The 13,564-nt window shown below is 41.2% G+C and overlaps 1 protein-coding gene across 1 annotated transcript in view; it reads right to left on the reverse strand.

The window, feature by feature from the left end:
- Nucleotides 1-253: 253 nt before the first annotated feature.
- Nucleotides 254-13,564, reverse strand: part of gpr37b (G protein-coupled receptor 37b) — a 17,244-nt gene continuing 3,933 nt past the window's right edge. The window contains exon 2 of the mRNA XM_035673167.1: nt 254-5,171. Within this exon, the coding sequence (XP_035529060.1) occupies nt 4,356-5,171 (816 nt within the window). The 3' untranslated portion in view covers nt 254-4,355. The remainder of the gene's footprint in view (nt 5,172-13,564) is intronic.

Consider the following 13,564-nt stretch of genomic DNA (forward strand, 5'->3'; position numbering starts at 1 on the left):
GAGACAAGAGGCTGGATTATGTCTTTGCTTTGAATATGCTGTAGGAGATTTTTGGATCTTAAAGAGTTCGGTTTTAGTCAAGTAAACCAATAAAGCATTAAAGCTGATGGCACTGTAATACTTAGCCTGTCTTTGGTATACTCCCATCACAGAAATAGTTTTGCAGAGATGAATGAAGCACACAATAAAACAACACAAAGATAATAGTACATTTAGGATTTTAATATACAGTTTTCAAGATAAAGTTCTTTGATAAACAAAGGGACAGTTTTTTTGGCTATATAAAAAGCTATTTAGAAACCAGTGACTAGACTTAGAGACAATAGTGGTCGTGTGCTTACATTTTCAGGTATCAAATACAGACACAATTTGCTCAGAGTGAAGAGGATACTCACAAAACTCAGAATAAACGTCTCACTGACTGATTTACAAGAATCACTTCATCAATAGTTTGAACCACGTTACTACACACTGAGCCATTTAGAATGAGCTATACTCCCAGAAATATGCAGAAAAAGATAATCAGATCTAGGAGGTCAGTTTACACTTACGTTGCATCAAAAAACAGACCTAAACTCACTGAACTAAATACAAAAAAAAAAACCTCCCAAGTTCTTGAAGTGATTTTATGGTAGGAATTGGCTGGTGCAAGGGCATATTAACTCCCTGGACAGGTTTACACATTGGTCCACAACACCCTAATAGTGATGGTAATAAAAAGAGTTGTCAAACAGGCTGCAGGGCATTGTGTTGCAGTGCTGCTATGCTCCTGCCAATCTCCTCTATTAACTTGAAGAACTGCAGGCGGCGCCAACCAGAGGCTACATCCACCTGGATCTCTTGGAGCTCATAAACCGGAGTTCATTACAGCCAGTGGGTTGCTGCCTCCAGCTGTGGCAGGAAAAACCCCACCCTTTTCCCACAGTTTCTGTGTATAGTGAACGAATAACATATGAGTATGACAGGCCTTGGGTGCTGTCAAACCTTTTGTGATTTATGTTTTGTAGTAATATTCCTGTATTGATGGAGCTGAGGGCAAACTGACCTCCATGCTAAGAGAGACACCCAGAGATAGTGTGCTACTACCACAAGAGCACAAGAGACAGACAGAGAGAAGGTGTTTGGCAGTGCAGAATCGTATGCAAAAGATTCATCGCAATATACAGTATACCAATGAACATCACACCTGGGTCATCACAGAGCTCGCCACCATTAATCTTAGTTATAAATATTTAAAGAATTTGAATTAGAATAAGTTTACCAAACAAAATAAAGGCTTTTAATCGACAGAAGCCTTCTACATACCTCTGCCATATTAGCATATGTATCAAATGTTTGGGCTGTTCAGTTTTCAGTATAACTTCAATTACCTGCATTGTAATAAGGTGTAACGGTGGTTTGAACCTTGCTTTGACCCAGGTCTGATTGGTAGGAATAAGAAAACAGATTTACAGTACAATACACTTGTAAATTTATACACTGTGAAAAACATTTCATTGGCTCTCCTTAAAAAACTCAAGTAATGAAACCGCTAAGGGTATTAGTGGTCAAGAAGCCACTAATAACTAATTTAGTGACTGTTGCTACGCCTGTAAAGCTTTCTATTCTCGCGTGGCACATATTCCGTTTACAACACCAGTGGTAGATTTGGCCTATCATTCAAAATTCTTCGTAATTATTGACACAATTGGTCCTTCATATCAGACAGAAGAAGACAAACGCAGCTTCTCATTTCTAGTTGGCGACTGTCAATTGTGCCACTGTTGCTGGAAGCTAGCTAACTAGGCTAACATTAGCAGCGAGAGGTTGTTGAAAACGGTGTCTCCGGCTGACTTTTTAATGTTTCTCACCGACTCATTTTAAAACAGCAACCCTTTAAAAGGGTCTTAAATATGCACTTGGTGACTACATACATGATTATTCAGAAAGACTGAGGCTAAAGCTAACAGGTCCTTAGCATAAAGTGAGCATTCCCAGCAGCTGATGATATATGCAGAGGTCAACAGCATTGTTCTTGTGTATTGTAAGTATGATTATAAAAAATGTGATGTTAGACTATTATACTATTATTTTTAACATAATTGTGTTCGGCTGCTCTTGTTTTCACTTTAAACGTTAAGAGAAATGGCTTTTAGGATTGAGGTCTTACCAATTTGCAAACACAACACTATCTCAGGTAACAGTGACCCCAGGGTTGCTGTAGTGTAAATTTCTCATATCCATTATCAAAAGAGCAGGACAAAGTCGCCAGCATTACTCTAAACTCTGCCGCTCTTGCCTTCAAGGTAATTTACACTTATGGTAGCACTTGGTTTTACAGTTCAGGAATTGTAAATAAATAACTTGTACAAAAATGAAACAGTTGCTTTATATTTACTCTAAACCTTGCAGTAATTATTGGTACAAATATATAATTTTCCGTATATTTACAGCCCATCAGTTGTATTTACAATGTAATTATGCAGTTTTTGGCACTTTTTTGTTTATAATAACTTAATATGTTTTGATTACCTACTAAATGATTATTACTGTGTTAATATGTTACATAACATAACTAACTACCAGCAATTATATTTCTGTACCAATGTAATAAAAAAAGTGTAGATGAGTCATTTATTGCATCTATAGAAGTCTCAATCTCTCAACATCTACAATGTTAATTACAAGCAATTAGCTTTTCATTTATGAGTATTCACCAGTGATCTAGTAAACACTGAGTAATTACTGTACTGTAAAATAAAATGCTGCCATACTTGAAGTTTAGATGTCACTCTCAACAAAAGCAGTATTTATCCTCGGAGATTCTCTAGATCTCTCTAAACTGCGTCCGTGGCAGCTCTGTGAAACTCCACATTGATTTTTTTTCTTCTCTTACCTCACTATTCAGTCAGAGTCACAGATAACTGTAATCTGTCTTCTTGACCAAAAACATAATACGCAGATCAATTACTTGCGATTCTAAGTTGAACCGATGGATTTGTTGTTTACAGCGCATTTATCATAAGAGCACCAAAGAAAGTGTACAGTATATATACAGCCCAAAGTGTAAGGCGTAACATGATACAACAGTGTAGTGCACATATTTATTTTCAGTCCAGTCCATGCTGAGTCCATCCCTTTCCATTATATTCCACCGTGTTATGTTCCATTACTTTCCACTCTATTCATATTCACTCCATTCAATTGAATCTGTAGTGTTTAATTCGATTCCATTCCACTCCATTCAACTCTAATTAGATTTCAATTAGTCCATTTTAAACCTTTTAATTCCACTCACGTCCATGTTTATGTATCTCTGAGACCAGCCCAGTTATGTTTGTGTCAACTGGATATTTTGCAATATACAATGTCAGTGTTGTTTTGTACATTTGGATTCTCCAATCCACTCTCTCCTCGCTGTGTTTTCTTCTTGCAAACGGTCATTACTGCAGAGACGCCCTGCACTAGTTTAATTATCATGAGCCTTGTTCCCATGTGTTCAGCATTATATGAACTGTACATTTGGAGTCTGTAAACTGAGTCCTGTATTTCTATAGGCAGTGTCAGCCCACATGTTTAGCTGGATGCTGTATTTGAGTTATTATACAAGGTTGTACCATAATTAATTAGTCCCCATAATTTTAACAGTGACACATCTGGAAGGTGATTGGCCTTAATTATTTCTCCCTTCAGATATACAGTACAGAGTTTCCTATACATACATATTATTTGTGGTGGCCAAATACAATTATCATCACAAACTGTTTTATTTATAACAGAACAGATTCTGTACAATCATTTCCCTATGTACATTGTACAGTATATTATTACCTTTTCCTGTCACTAAGAGCACGAAGCCTGTGCGGAACACAGCAGTCTTTTCTGCTTAGTTTTTCTGCTTCATAATAAGCTAATTTAAAGAAATTAACCTGATTCAAACCTCTTGTGAGGAACCAGACATCAAACAGGTCAGAGAGGCCAACTGTCCAAAGATATTTAGGCATACAAGGTCTACAGCGGGGAGGTTTGTAAGTCTTAAAGGTTTCAGGCAGGATTGCTAAAAATGTGTACTGACCCTGTTTTAAGAGCACCCCAGGGCATGAGGGAAAAGAAGATTTTGCCTTTTTTTTTTGTTTTCCTGGAAAATAAGGGTTATACAGTTACTGTAAATGTACATTATTATTGTAAGAAATGAATGTTGAGGATGTAGGACACTGGCTGAATGTGATTATTCAGTGTCCGACTTTATTCATGCACCCATTTAAAAATGCGACTAGACTAGGTAAGGCAAATCTCTCCTAGACGAGTCTGACAGACACTAGCTAAGGGCTGATAGCAGGCTAGTGAAATCTCCATCCCTGATGAGGAATGTCAGTTTAGCAGTTGGAGCCGGCAGGTGTGTAGTTACTCAGCTCCCTGCGGATGGTGCTGAACGGCGACAGCTCCAGCTCGGTGGTACACTCGTGTTCGTTATCGTCACTGGCCGTGGCCGAGGATGGCGCGTGGTTACAGCAGCAGCAACAGCAGCAGTCCAGGAAGGCCCTTCCCAGCGGGCGACACAGGAGAAGGAGTAGCGCTGGCGTCACGGCTGCCCGACAGAAGAGCAGCAGCTGGGAGAGAAGATGGAGGACAGACATGGTGTGCTCAGGAACACCGGCCGCCATGTATGCCGAAACTATGTTGCAGATGTTCTCAGGAACCACGCATGCACCGTAGACGATTGCTAGCGCCACAACGGTGCAGTTCATCTGGCTCTCCAGCCGGATCTGCTTCTTGTTGCTGCGCACGCTGGCCTGCTCTGCTCGCCGGATCTTGCGTGCCGTCACCAAAGAGCACCCAATGGTGAAGAGGGTGGGGAGGCAGAAGTAGCAGCCGAAGCACCACCACAGCCGAGCACCCTCGTAGGTCAAGCCCAACACGTAGAGCATGTCGGGAAGTGAGGTGGATATCCTGATAATGCACCGTTCAACGGGAGGCTCGTCCGGAATTCCTGTGTCCTCTGCAACCAGCTGCCTGATGAGGAGCTCTGGGAGGGCCAATAGGAGAGCGCCGATCCAGATGACAGCTAGCTTAGCAGTAGTGGAGGTGCAGTTCTCAATCATCTCGTAGTACATCTGGACATTGGTGGCCGCACGGAAGCGGTCGATGCACAGAGCACACAGGGTGAAGGTGGTCACACCGAGGGAGGCCACCTGAGGAAACAGACAAAGAGAAGTTCTTACATCATCAGAATCAAAGTCGTTTCAGTCATTGAGTACAATCAATGTACAGGAATCTGGCTTGCAAAGGCGTTACTCGCTTAAATCACGGTGCCTCAAGAATGCTGTTTATATCTAAAAACTCTATGCACGTGACTGTAGGGGAGAATAATAGAGTAAGCCTTAGAGCTATGCTAACAGTAGCCTCAAACCAGTGATAATCTACCATCTATCATTTCAGCTGACAGATGGGCTGAGCTGCGTGCTAAATACTGATGTGACACTTTTGCAAGTTATAGTCAAGCCCTGCAGGTTGTCGGTATTTAATGAATAAAAAGAACAACAAAGAACTGACAAAATTATCTCCAGTGTACAAAATGTCTGACATTATCTTGCAGAATCTTAAATAAGGGCTTCCGGTAAAGTAAACAAATGGATTCCCTCGCCTCACACACAAACAAAAGCCTCTCTACCGGTTGACAAGTCAGCCACCACCACATAAATAAACAGCAGGACACACAGTAATGGTACTGGCCTTTAGGTGCACCTGACACTGGTGTAATTACAAGCAGTGGAGCAACAGAAGCACAATGGAAGGCTGTAAGCTGCTATTAACACTGTGTAGCATCCCCAAACGAGTGCATGTGTGTGTGTGTGAGAAAAGAAAGAACAGACAGACCGAAATAGAGTGAGACCACGCACAGCTAGCAAGTGGCACGGTGGATTAAAAGCCGCCGTCACTGCATTCATTCATTCAAGTGTATTGTCACACCTCCCATTCAATGACAGTCGTATTAATTAACAAACTTCCTAAATATTCCGCCGTTTTTATGTTACCGTTTCGCTCGAGACCTTCATGTAAGAGCTAATTACCTTGGCAATGCCGCCACGTCCTCGATGTAAAAAGTCTGCAAATTGTCAGAGAGCTCACAAATTTCCTCAGCATGTGAAAGCATCTGTTGGATTAACAGTCATGTTGGCAAAGTGGGCACCCAGCTAAACATTCCCCTGCAGCTGGAGTGTGTGTGTGTGTGTGTGTGTCCATGTGTGTCTGTTTGCACTCCTGTCCTTACATGAACTAGTTCCTTCCCTGATTTTGCCTCCAGCACAAAATCAGCCAGAACAGAAATGTTCCGCACCCCAATCCTCCATCCCTGTCTCACCTTGCCCACCTTTTCCTCACTCTTACTCTCACTTATCTGTCGTCTTTTTTTTACTCTCCTCAGCCTCTGTTCCGCTTTATACATCCTTTCTTCCTTTCCTCCCTCCATTCCTCCTTTCATATCAAATTTAATTACAACAGCCAGCTTCCCAGATGGCCCCAGTGAGCCATGGCTTTAGTGCTCTAAACACATACTTGGACAGATATAGATGTACACACACTCAAGATGTTCTGTGTATCTAGGCCTGACACACACACACGCACACATGCACACACTGACCTTCTGACACACATAGATGTCCTAACTAGACTAATGAAGGGCGACCATATGAAACAGCAAGGGGTAAGTGGAGCAGACAAACCACTAACAGGCTCCAGCTCTCTGAACAGTAACTATGATCAACGTGACTGTGTTTTGGACCAGGGCGGTTTATTACCTGCCGCCACGTGACACTCTAATTGTAATTGTAGTGAATTGTTTTGAAAATGAGCCAAAGCAGAACAATGAATAGCCATTAGGTATTTAAGTGATGCAGTGGAGCAACTTGGAGTCGATTTAAGAATGTTTATGTGAGTGGTTTATTCACACTCTGTGATAATCCCTAAGGTGATTTGGGCAGGTGTCAAAATTCTGAGTGCGCTTGGCAGAGGTTGTCATCTTACAAGTCCTTACCCATGCTTGGAATGCCAGGCACCAAAAATCAAATAAACGCAGGAGACTGTGCAGCAGTCTTGAGCTAAGCTTATTTTCATCAACGTCTACAGGTGGTATAAACAACAGAGAAGGTAAATTATGAAGAGCTCGGGAAAGTCAATCACACTCATGTGAAGCTGCCAGGACTGGATTTGCATTGCACAAAAAAATGTTGAACCACAGGAGGACAGGTTGTTAAAACTGTCCAAAGAAATTCTGAGTTAAACAGCATATTGGATTTTTGGACTGTATTTGAGCAGCATATCATCTATCAATGTAGGCACTAATGCATGTCGGCATTACAATTTTACCACAAGCTGTCGCAGCTTAAACATTGTAACATAATTGTTTACGCCATATCATGTAATACACATAGAGTTTCAGTGGCCATCTAAACTGGAGTCGGAGCACCTTGACTCTGGGAAAAAGTTCAAAATCCATTTAATAATATATAGATGTCTTGTGTAACATCCTTGAAAAGACCATGGTCTGGAGCCTCTCTTCACTTCCACTATGGCCAAAATACAAAAAGAAAAATAGAACAGTTCACTTGCAACACGCTGCTGATACACACAGCAATTCTGCTCACTTCATTGTCTGACTCATCCGTCTGTGGAAAATTGCTATCTGCTATTTATTTCTCCATCCACAGTTTACACACTATAACATAGCTTGTTAGGAATATATTTTAGTGTGTCAGTGGAAAACAATGAGGAGTTTTTGACAGCTGCTGGTTCAGGCTTGATATTAACAGTCAAATATATTGGCCTTCGTAGATTGACCCTACATCCTCTGAAAATAAAGTCGTTTTTTCTTTATTCTGATAGTTAAAGGAGCATCATATCAAGCTCTATCTATGACCCACTTTTTTCTCTGTAAACAGGCACACCAAGCGCACCTGTATTCCCATATGTGGTGGATTTACGTGAACACACACACACACAAATGCCCATCGAGTACACTTGGACAGGTGCTTGCACATGGTGAATATTTCATGGCTTGAACAACAGGGCTGGAACGGCTTTAGACGCTGTCATGGAGGACCAGGAAACCCAGCTTTGATCAGCGTGTTGGGGCGGAGAGCAAGGGCAGGACGAACAAGCATAGCTTTGTAATAGAGGGGAGATGAGAGAGAGAGAGAGTCCAAGAGTCAGGGTGATGAAGCTGTGCCTGTGTGTGTGTGTGTTTGTGGAAGGGGGTTATGCAAATGAGGGACTGAGAAACCGGGGCAGAAGAATGGAAAAGGAAAAAAGAGTGGGACAAACTAAGAATGAGAGAAAGAAATGAGAGAGTGAATATAAGACAAGAGCAGGGGGACACGTCAGTGAGTTAGAGACAGTCCAAAGTGAGAAATAAAGCGCGACATCTTTAGAATGATTAATAACGTTAATATGGCATTTCTCCCGACAAGCAGTCTTAACCCTGTCATGTTCATTTTACCTGATGGCAAGATGACAGACCTGCTCGCCTCTAGGCTGGAAAGGGTGTTTCTAAAATATTATCCTTAAATCTTAAGTCTGCTTATTTAAAACAATGATACATTTTTCCAGAGTGAACAAGATAATGATTTTATCCTCCCCCCAAGTGTTACATCGTGTTAGTTTTGGACATAGCCATACCTGTTTCTGCCTCTCTCTATATGCTAAGCTAACCAGCTAATGGCTGTAGCCGCATATTTACTACAGACATGAGAGTGGTGTTGATCTTCCCATCTAACTTTAAGTCACAAAGCGTATATGTTTATTCCCCAAAATGTCGAATTATTCCTTTAATAAACTAATTAATAAACAATTTATGATTTGCAATTCATTTATACAACTATTTCCTTTGACCTCACTGATTTGCCAACTAAGATTTTAAAGTCACTGCTCATAAAACTGACAATTTGTGAAGTAGCTCAGTGCCGTTTTTCCACTTCATACCATCTATTTCTTCTCAACCTTGGACTTCAAGGGCTGGAAAAAAGAACATAAAAAGCTCTTTCATCCTCAACACATGTTTTTTAGGTTCTGGCCGTCTATCTGCGCAGCAGGTGAGAAAGACATTTTCCCCTGCTGCTGTTTTTAATAACGGCCCATTAACTTCCTGTTTAAAGGTCCTGTGAGCTGGTGGCACAAAGGCCTCGAGTTATTAATTGGGTCTTAACAAGGACTGGTGGAGCCTGTGTGGCCATACTGTGACTGCAGCCACTGTCAGGGTACTAATGGGTGTTATCAGGTGATGAATGGGCTAACGTAGAGATACAACAACAACAACAACACACACATACAGGCTTATAGTAATGAGCCAAGGAGACAAAAGGGTTATTCCAGCTGCAGTTCTGTTTCTAGGTTGAGTGCGTGACCCAGTGCAGGCTGCAGCGGACCATAACTCTAACCAGAGAGACCCTGCCTGTGACAGCCACCATCCGTCTAACAGCTGGGCCGTGTGTCTGCAAGAGACAGAAAACTGATGTATGTGAGTACGCGCAGCCATTTATGAGTATGTGTGTGTCTGTGCACGTCGACATTTATGCAGAATTATTAAAATTTGTGTCTTATTGTGGTTGTGTGTGGATGTGTACAAGTTTAGATGGTGTATATGAGTGTATGTGGGCCTATGTGTGGGATTATGGCAAACAGACACGTGAAATCCATCCTTGTGGGCTGATAAAGATTCCTCTCTGATGATGTTAGAGCACACAACTTTAAAAGGCCACATAGCTCCCTATCTCTGTTACAGTATGTATAGTATTGTACTCTATGTTATTCTAGCTTGACAAAAAGTTAAATACTATGTTATTTGTTTATTTATGGTTTATTTGATAGAGACATATACAGTAAACATAGACATCCAATCCAATGCAAGTATCATAGTGTTTAATTTGCAACACCCGTCCCCAGAGTTGTCATGGAGATAGTTGTTCAAATAACACAAGTGAGGAATTTCTGTCTCATGATGGAGTGGAACTCTCACAACAAGGTCCATTAAGTAGCTGTTCTGAAGCTTTCAATCAAATGATCCTACTCAGCAGATGGTGGAATCGTAGCTGACCAATTTCACTTTAAAGGAATAGTTTGACAGTTTGAGGTTTTTTTTGCCAGGCGCAGTAACTTTCTGGAGTCCTGTCGTCACCGGGAGGTTGCCAGGCAACGGGCGGAGGAAGATTGATGTGATCGAAAGCTCCAGAATGGACTTTGTGCTAAGATTGTCTACTGAATGAACTTTCAGTCTTTTCTATTCTGTGAACAAAAGGAACAGTCTCCACCAGCCAGGGACAGAGATCCATATAATTCATGGATAAGTAGGGCGAGCACTCACAAATGTTCATCTTTTTTTTCCTTAATTAACTTAGTAGCAACACTAACAATATTCTAATTTACTTGGTTGCTTTCTGCCTTTTATAGTCCTTTGCAGTGTGTGTGAGGCAGTTTCTTCCGCACGATACATTTCTCTCCCATTAAATTAGATCCAGACCTGTGGCAGATTTCCCCTGGACATAAAAAAAAAAATTTATTTGGCTCTTACTGTACAGTAGCTGCTGAAAAAGTCTGGTTCCAGTTCATTGATACCTGTCTAAGAGCGTTATGTTGGAGACAATACTAAATGCAATATTCTCTCTTCTACTATTCTACTGTATGAAAGCTGGCTACAGGCCGGCCCGTTCCATGTTGAAACACTGAAACTAATACACTGTTCTTTCTCATTCCATCAACATACCTTATTCATAATGTTAATCAACCAATGAATCTTTCATATTTACATGGATAATTATCAATTTGCTTAATTGCATACAACATCAAGCCTAATCTTTGCTTCATACTGTTGTTGTGTGGTCTTGTCTCATCATACAAAACACAATATCTACTCATCCATGGACAAAGAGCTGACTGAGTGGACTCACCATCATGCATTATGTAGAGACACTAATTATATACCCTGAATAATTCACATATATTCCAATTAACCATCATTCGTGTGCCTAATAGACGGTGCTGAGAAACAGAAAGGGCACAAGTAATGGTGTGCGTTTCTGTACTTATTCTGTGTTTATGTGTCGCTACAGTGTCTGCAGTCTAACTGTGCATTCAGTGTATGACCCCTGTGTGTGTGTCCAAAATGCTTTCATACTGTATCTAAGTGTGTGTGTGTGTGTGAGTGTGAGTGTGAGTGTGTCTTCCCCCTGAGGCTTGCTTCTAATCACAGATAGCTGATGCAGAGAGAGAGAGAGGTAGAGAGAGGGAGAAGAGCCGTGGGCAGTGATCAGTGGAGAGAAGGCCATCCCACCCATCTGGAGGATCAGTACACCCTACTGACTTAATGCGTGTGTGTGTGTGTGTGTGTGTGTACAGGCTAGATAGATAGACAGATCAGACATATAGACATGGGGATGGATGTATAAAACTGGACCTCCTTCTTTCACTTTCTTGATATAAGAAAGATGTGAACATCTCCAGAGCTACCCATAAAGGTTCAGTGATAGTACAATAATTATATCTGGTGATTAGGGAAGTTATCATATTCTAATATGGGAACACCACAGCGTGTTTGGATTCTCCTGGTCCTGCAAAATAGCCTCATATTACTGGACGTTACACAACTTGAATTTGTAATTCTGATTTAGTTATTTGTGTGTGTGTGTGTGTGTGCATGTGAGAGTTGGAACAGTGAATGCGAATGTGTCAAGCTGATGTATGTCCTGCCATTACTGCCAATTTCAGCACAATACATGGTTCTACCTCTGGCCCTCTCTCCCTCTTTATTCTTTATCTATTGCTCCCTCGCGTTCCTCAGCCTCTTTCTTGCTCTGCTTCAATAGTCTGTTTCTCTCTTTCTCTCTCTCTCTCTCTCATTCTTTCTCTCTCTGTCTGATGAAGCCCACAGTACCATAGCAAAGTCAGCCTACGATTTCTGACTACAGGGTATTGTACAGCACAGTAGAAGCTAGATGTATAGATGAGGCACACAAACTGAAGGGCTCGCCATGCAGTTGAGTGCAGTAGGGCAGAATATCACAGAGAAGAGCAGTGCAAAAGAGGGAAATGTTACTTCAAGCTACAGTACACCCTTGTAGCCTATATGGACTTGAAATTAGAAAACACATTTTTGCACATGTATTATCAATCAAGACAAGCCATTATGGCTCAAAATATATAGCATAAGGTAACAGTGATATAGCAGGACTGTTAGTGGAAATGCAAATGTACCACAAAGGAGAGAATGAGCCTTTAGGGAGTCACTAGATTTATGTCCCATGGCGGAGACTGGCAATTAGCCGTAAATCAGGTTTAAAAAGAAGGTGTGAACACAGCCATTTCTGTCTACTAATGGGAGTGGTCATCAGGCTGTTGCATATGAGAGACATGCATGATACCCATATAAACAGGGTTTTACAAATGTGACAAAATTACTGTTGATCCAGCCTTTTAATTCTGCATTATTCAACAACAAAATGTGCAGTGTCTAACCCAATAGCATGATCAATATTCTCATAAATAAGCTGTGTTTTTATGCTGCTTATCAGTCTAAAAAGATACACAATATGCATTACTTTATTGGAGTTCACAATTCAAGATTATGATTTGGGAACATCTCTTTATTTAGGGGCAGTGAGACAGAAAGTTTTTTAAATCACTGCGTTACAGCAGCATAGCTCTGAATGAACCTTGACAAATGACTAATTTCCCGCCCGGCTTACAAAATGCTTACTGTTATTTGTTATTTTACCCTACTTTCAAGTCTTATCCTAATCAACTGCCAGGTGCAAAAAACCCAATTATTGCCCATTAGTTTTGCCTGAATTTGCTGCTCTGTGCATCACTACCTAGAGGGGTCGTCTGCAATGACAGCAGTATGAAACAGGAGCGTGTCTGAAATAATGCAGGCTGGCTGTAACCCACATTTTTATTTTGTGCAGCACTCTTACAATTTCCCCTGCTGTGTTTTCTCACATCTCACACCTAAAATTGCTTTTCTCTTTGAGGTTTGGAAAATTCCATGCTTTACTTAACACTGAATAAAACAAGGTTTATTGAAGGCAGCACCATGGGGTCTCCTCGCTCAGGGAACGGTTATATATTATCTATACCACTTTCTGATTATGCATGCATGCACACGTGAAGTTGGCCTTAATGTTTGCGTGAATGTGCCTGTGTGTGAGAGTGCTGTGTGTTGATTCAAGCATGTGTGAATGAGTATGTGTGTCTTTATTTTAAGGCCAAACGTTGATATCCCCTGTGACTGAATTTGGGTTAAGTGAAGAATAAAGTCACCATAGGGTGAATGTGTGTGTGTGTGTGTGTGTGCTGTGGTGTGTGTGTGTGTGTGTCTGCCTGTCTGTCTGTGTGTTCACTGAATTGATCCACAGGTGAGAAATGTGAGCCCCGGGCTGCATTTACTCACGGCCTTATCTTGACACACACACACACACATTGAAGGCACCATGAACAGACAGGCCCGAGTGCACATGTCCTGATAGATATGCACTATAAAACGCATATACACACAGATACAATCATTCCGCCACAAACACACACACATGCATACGCACAC

The sequence above is a fragment of the Morone saxatilis genome, unplaced genomic scaffold (assembly GCF_004916995.1).
Source record: "Morone saxatilis isolate NCDOM2014 unplaced genomic scaffold, NCSU_SB_2.0 Contig10, whole genome shotgun sequence".
NCBI classification, from domain to species: domain Eukaryota; kingdom Metazoa; phylum Chordata; class Actinopteri; family Moronidae; genus Morone; species Morone saxatilis.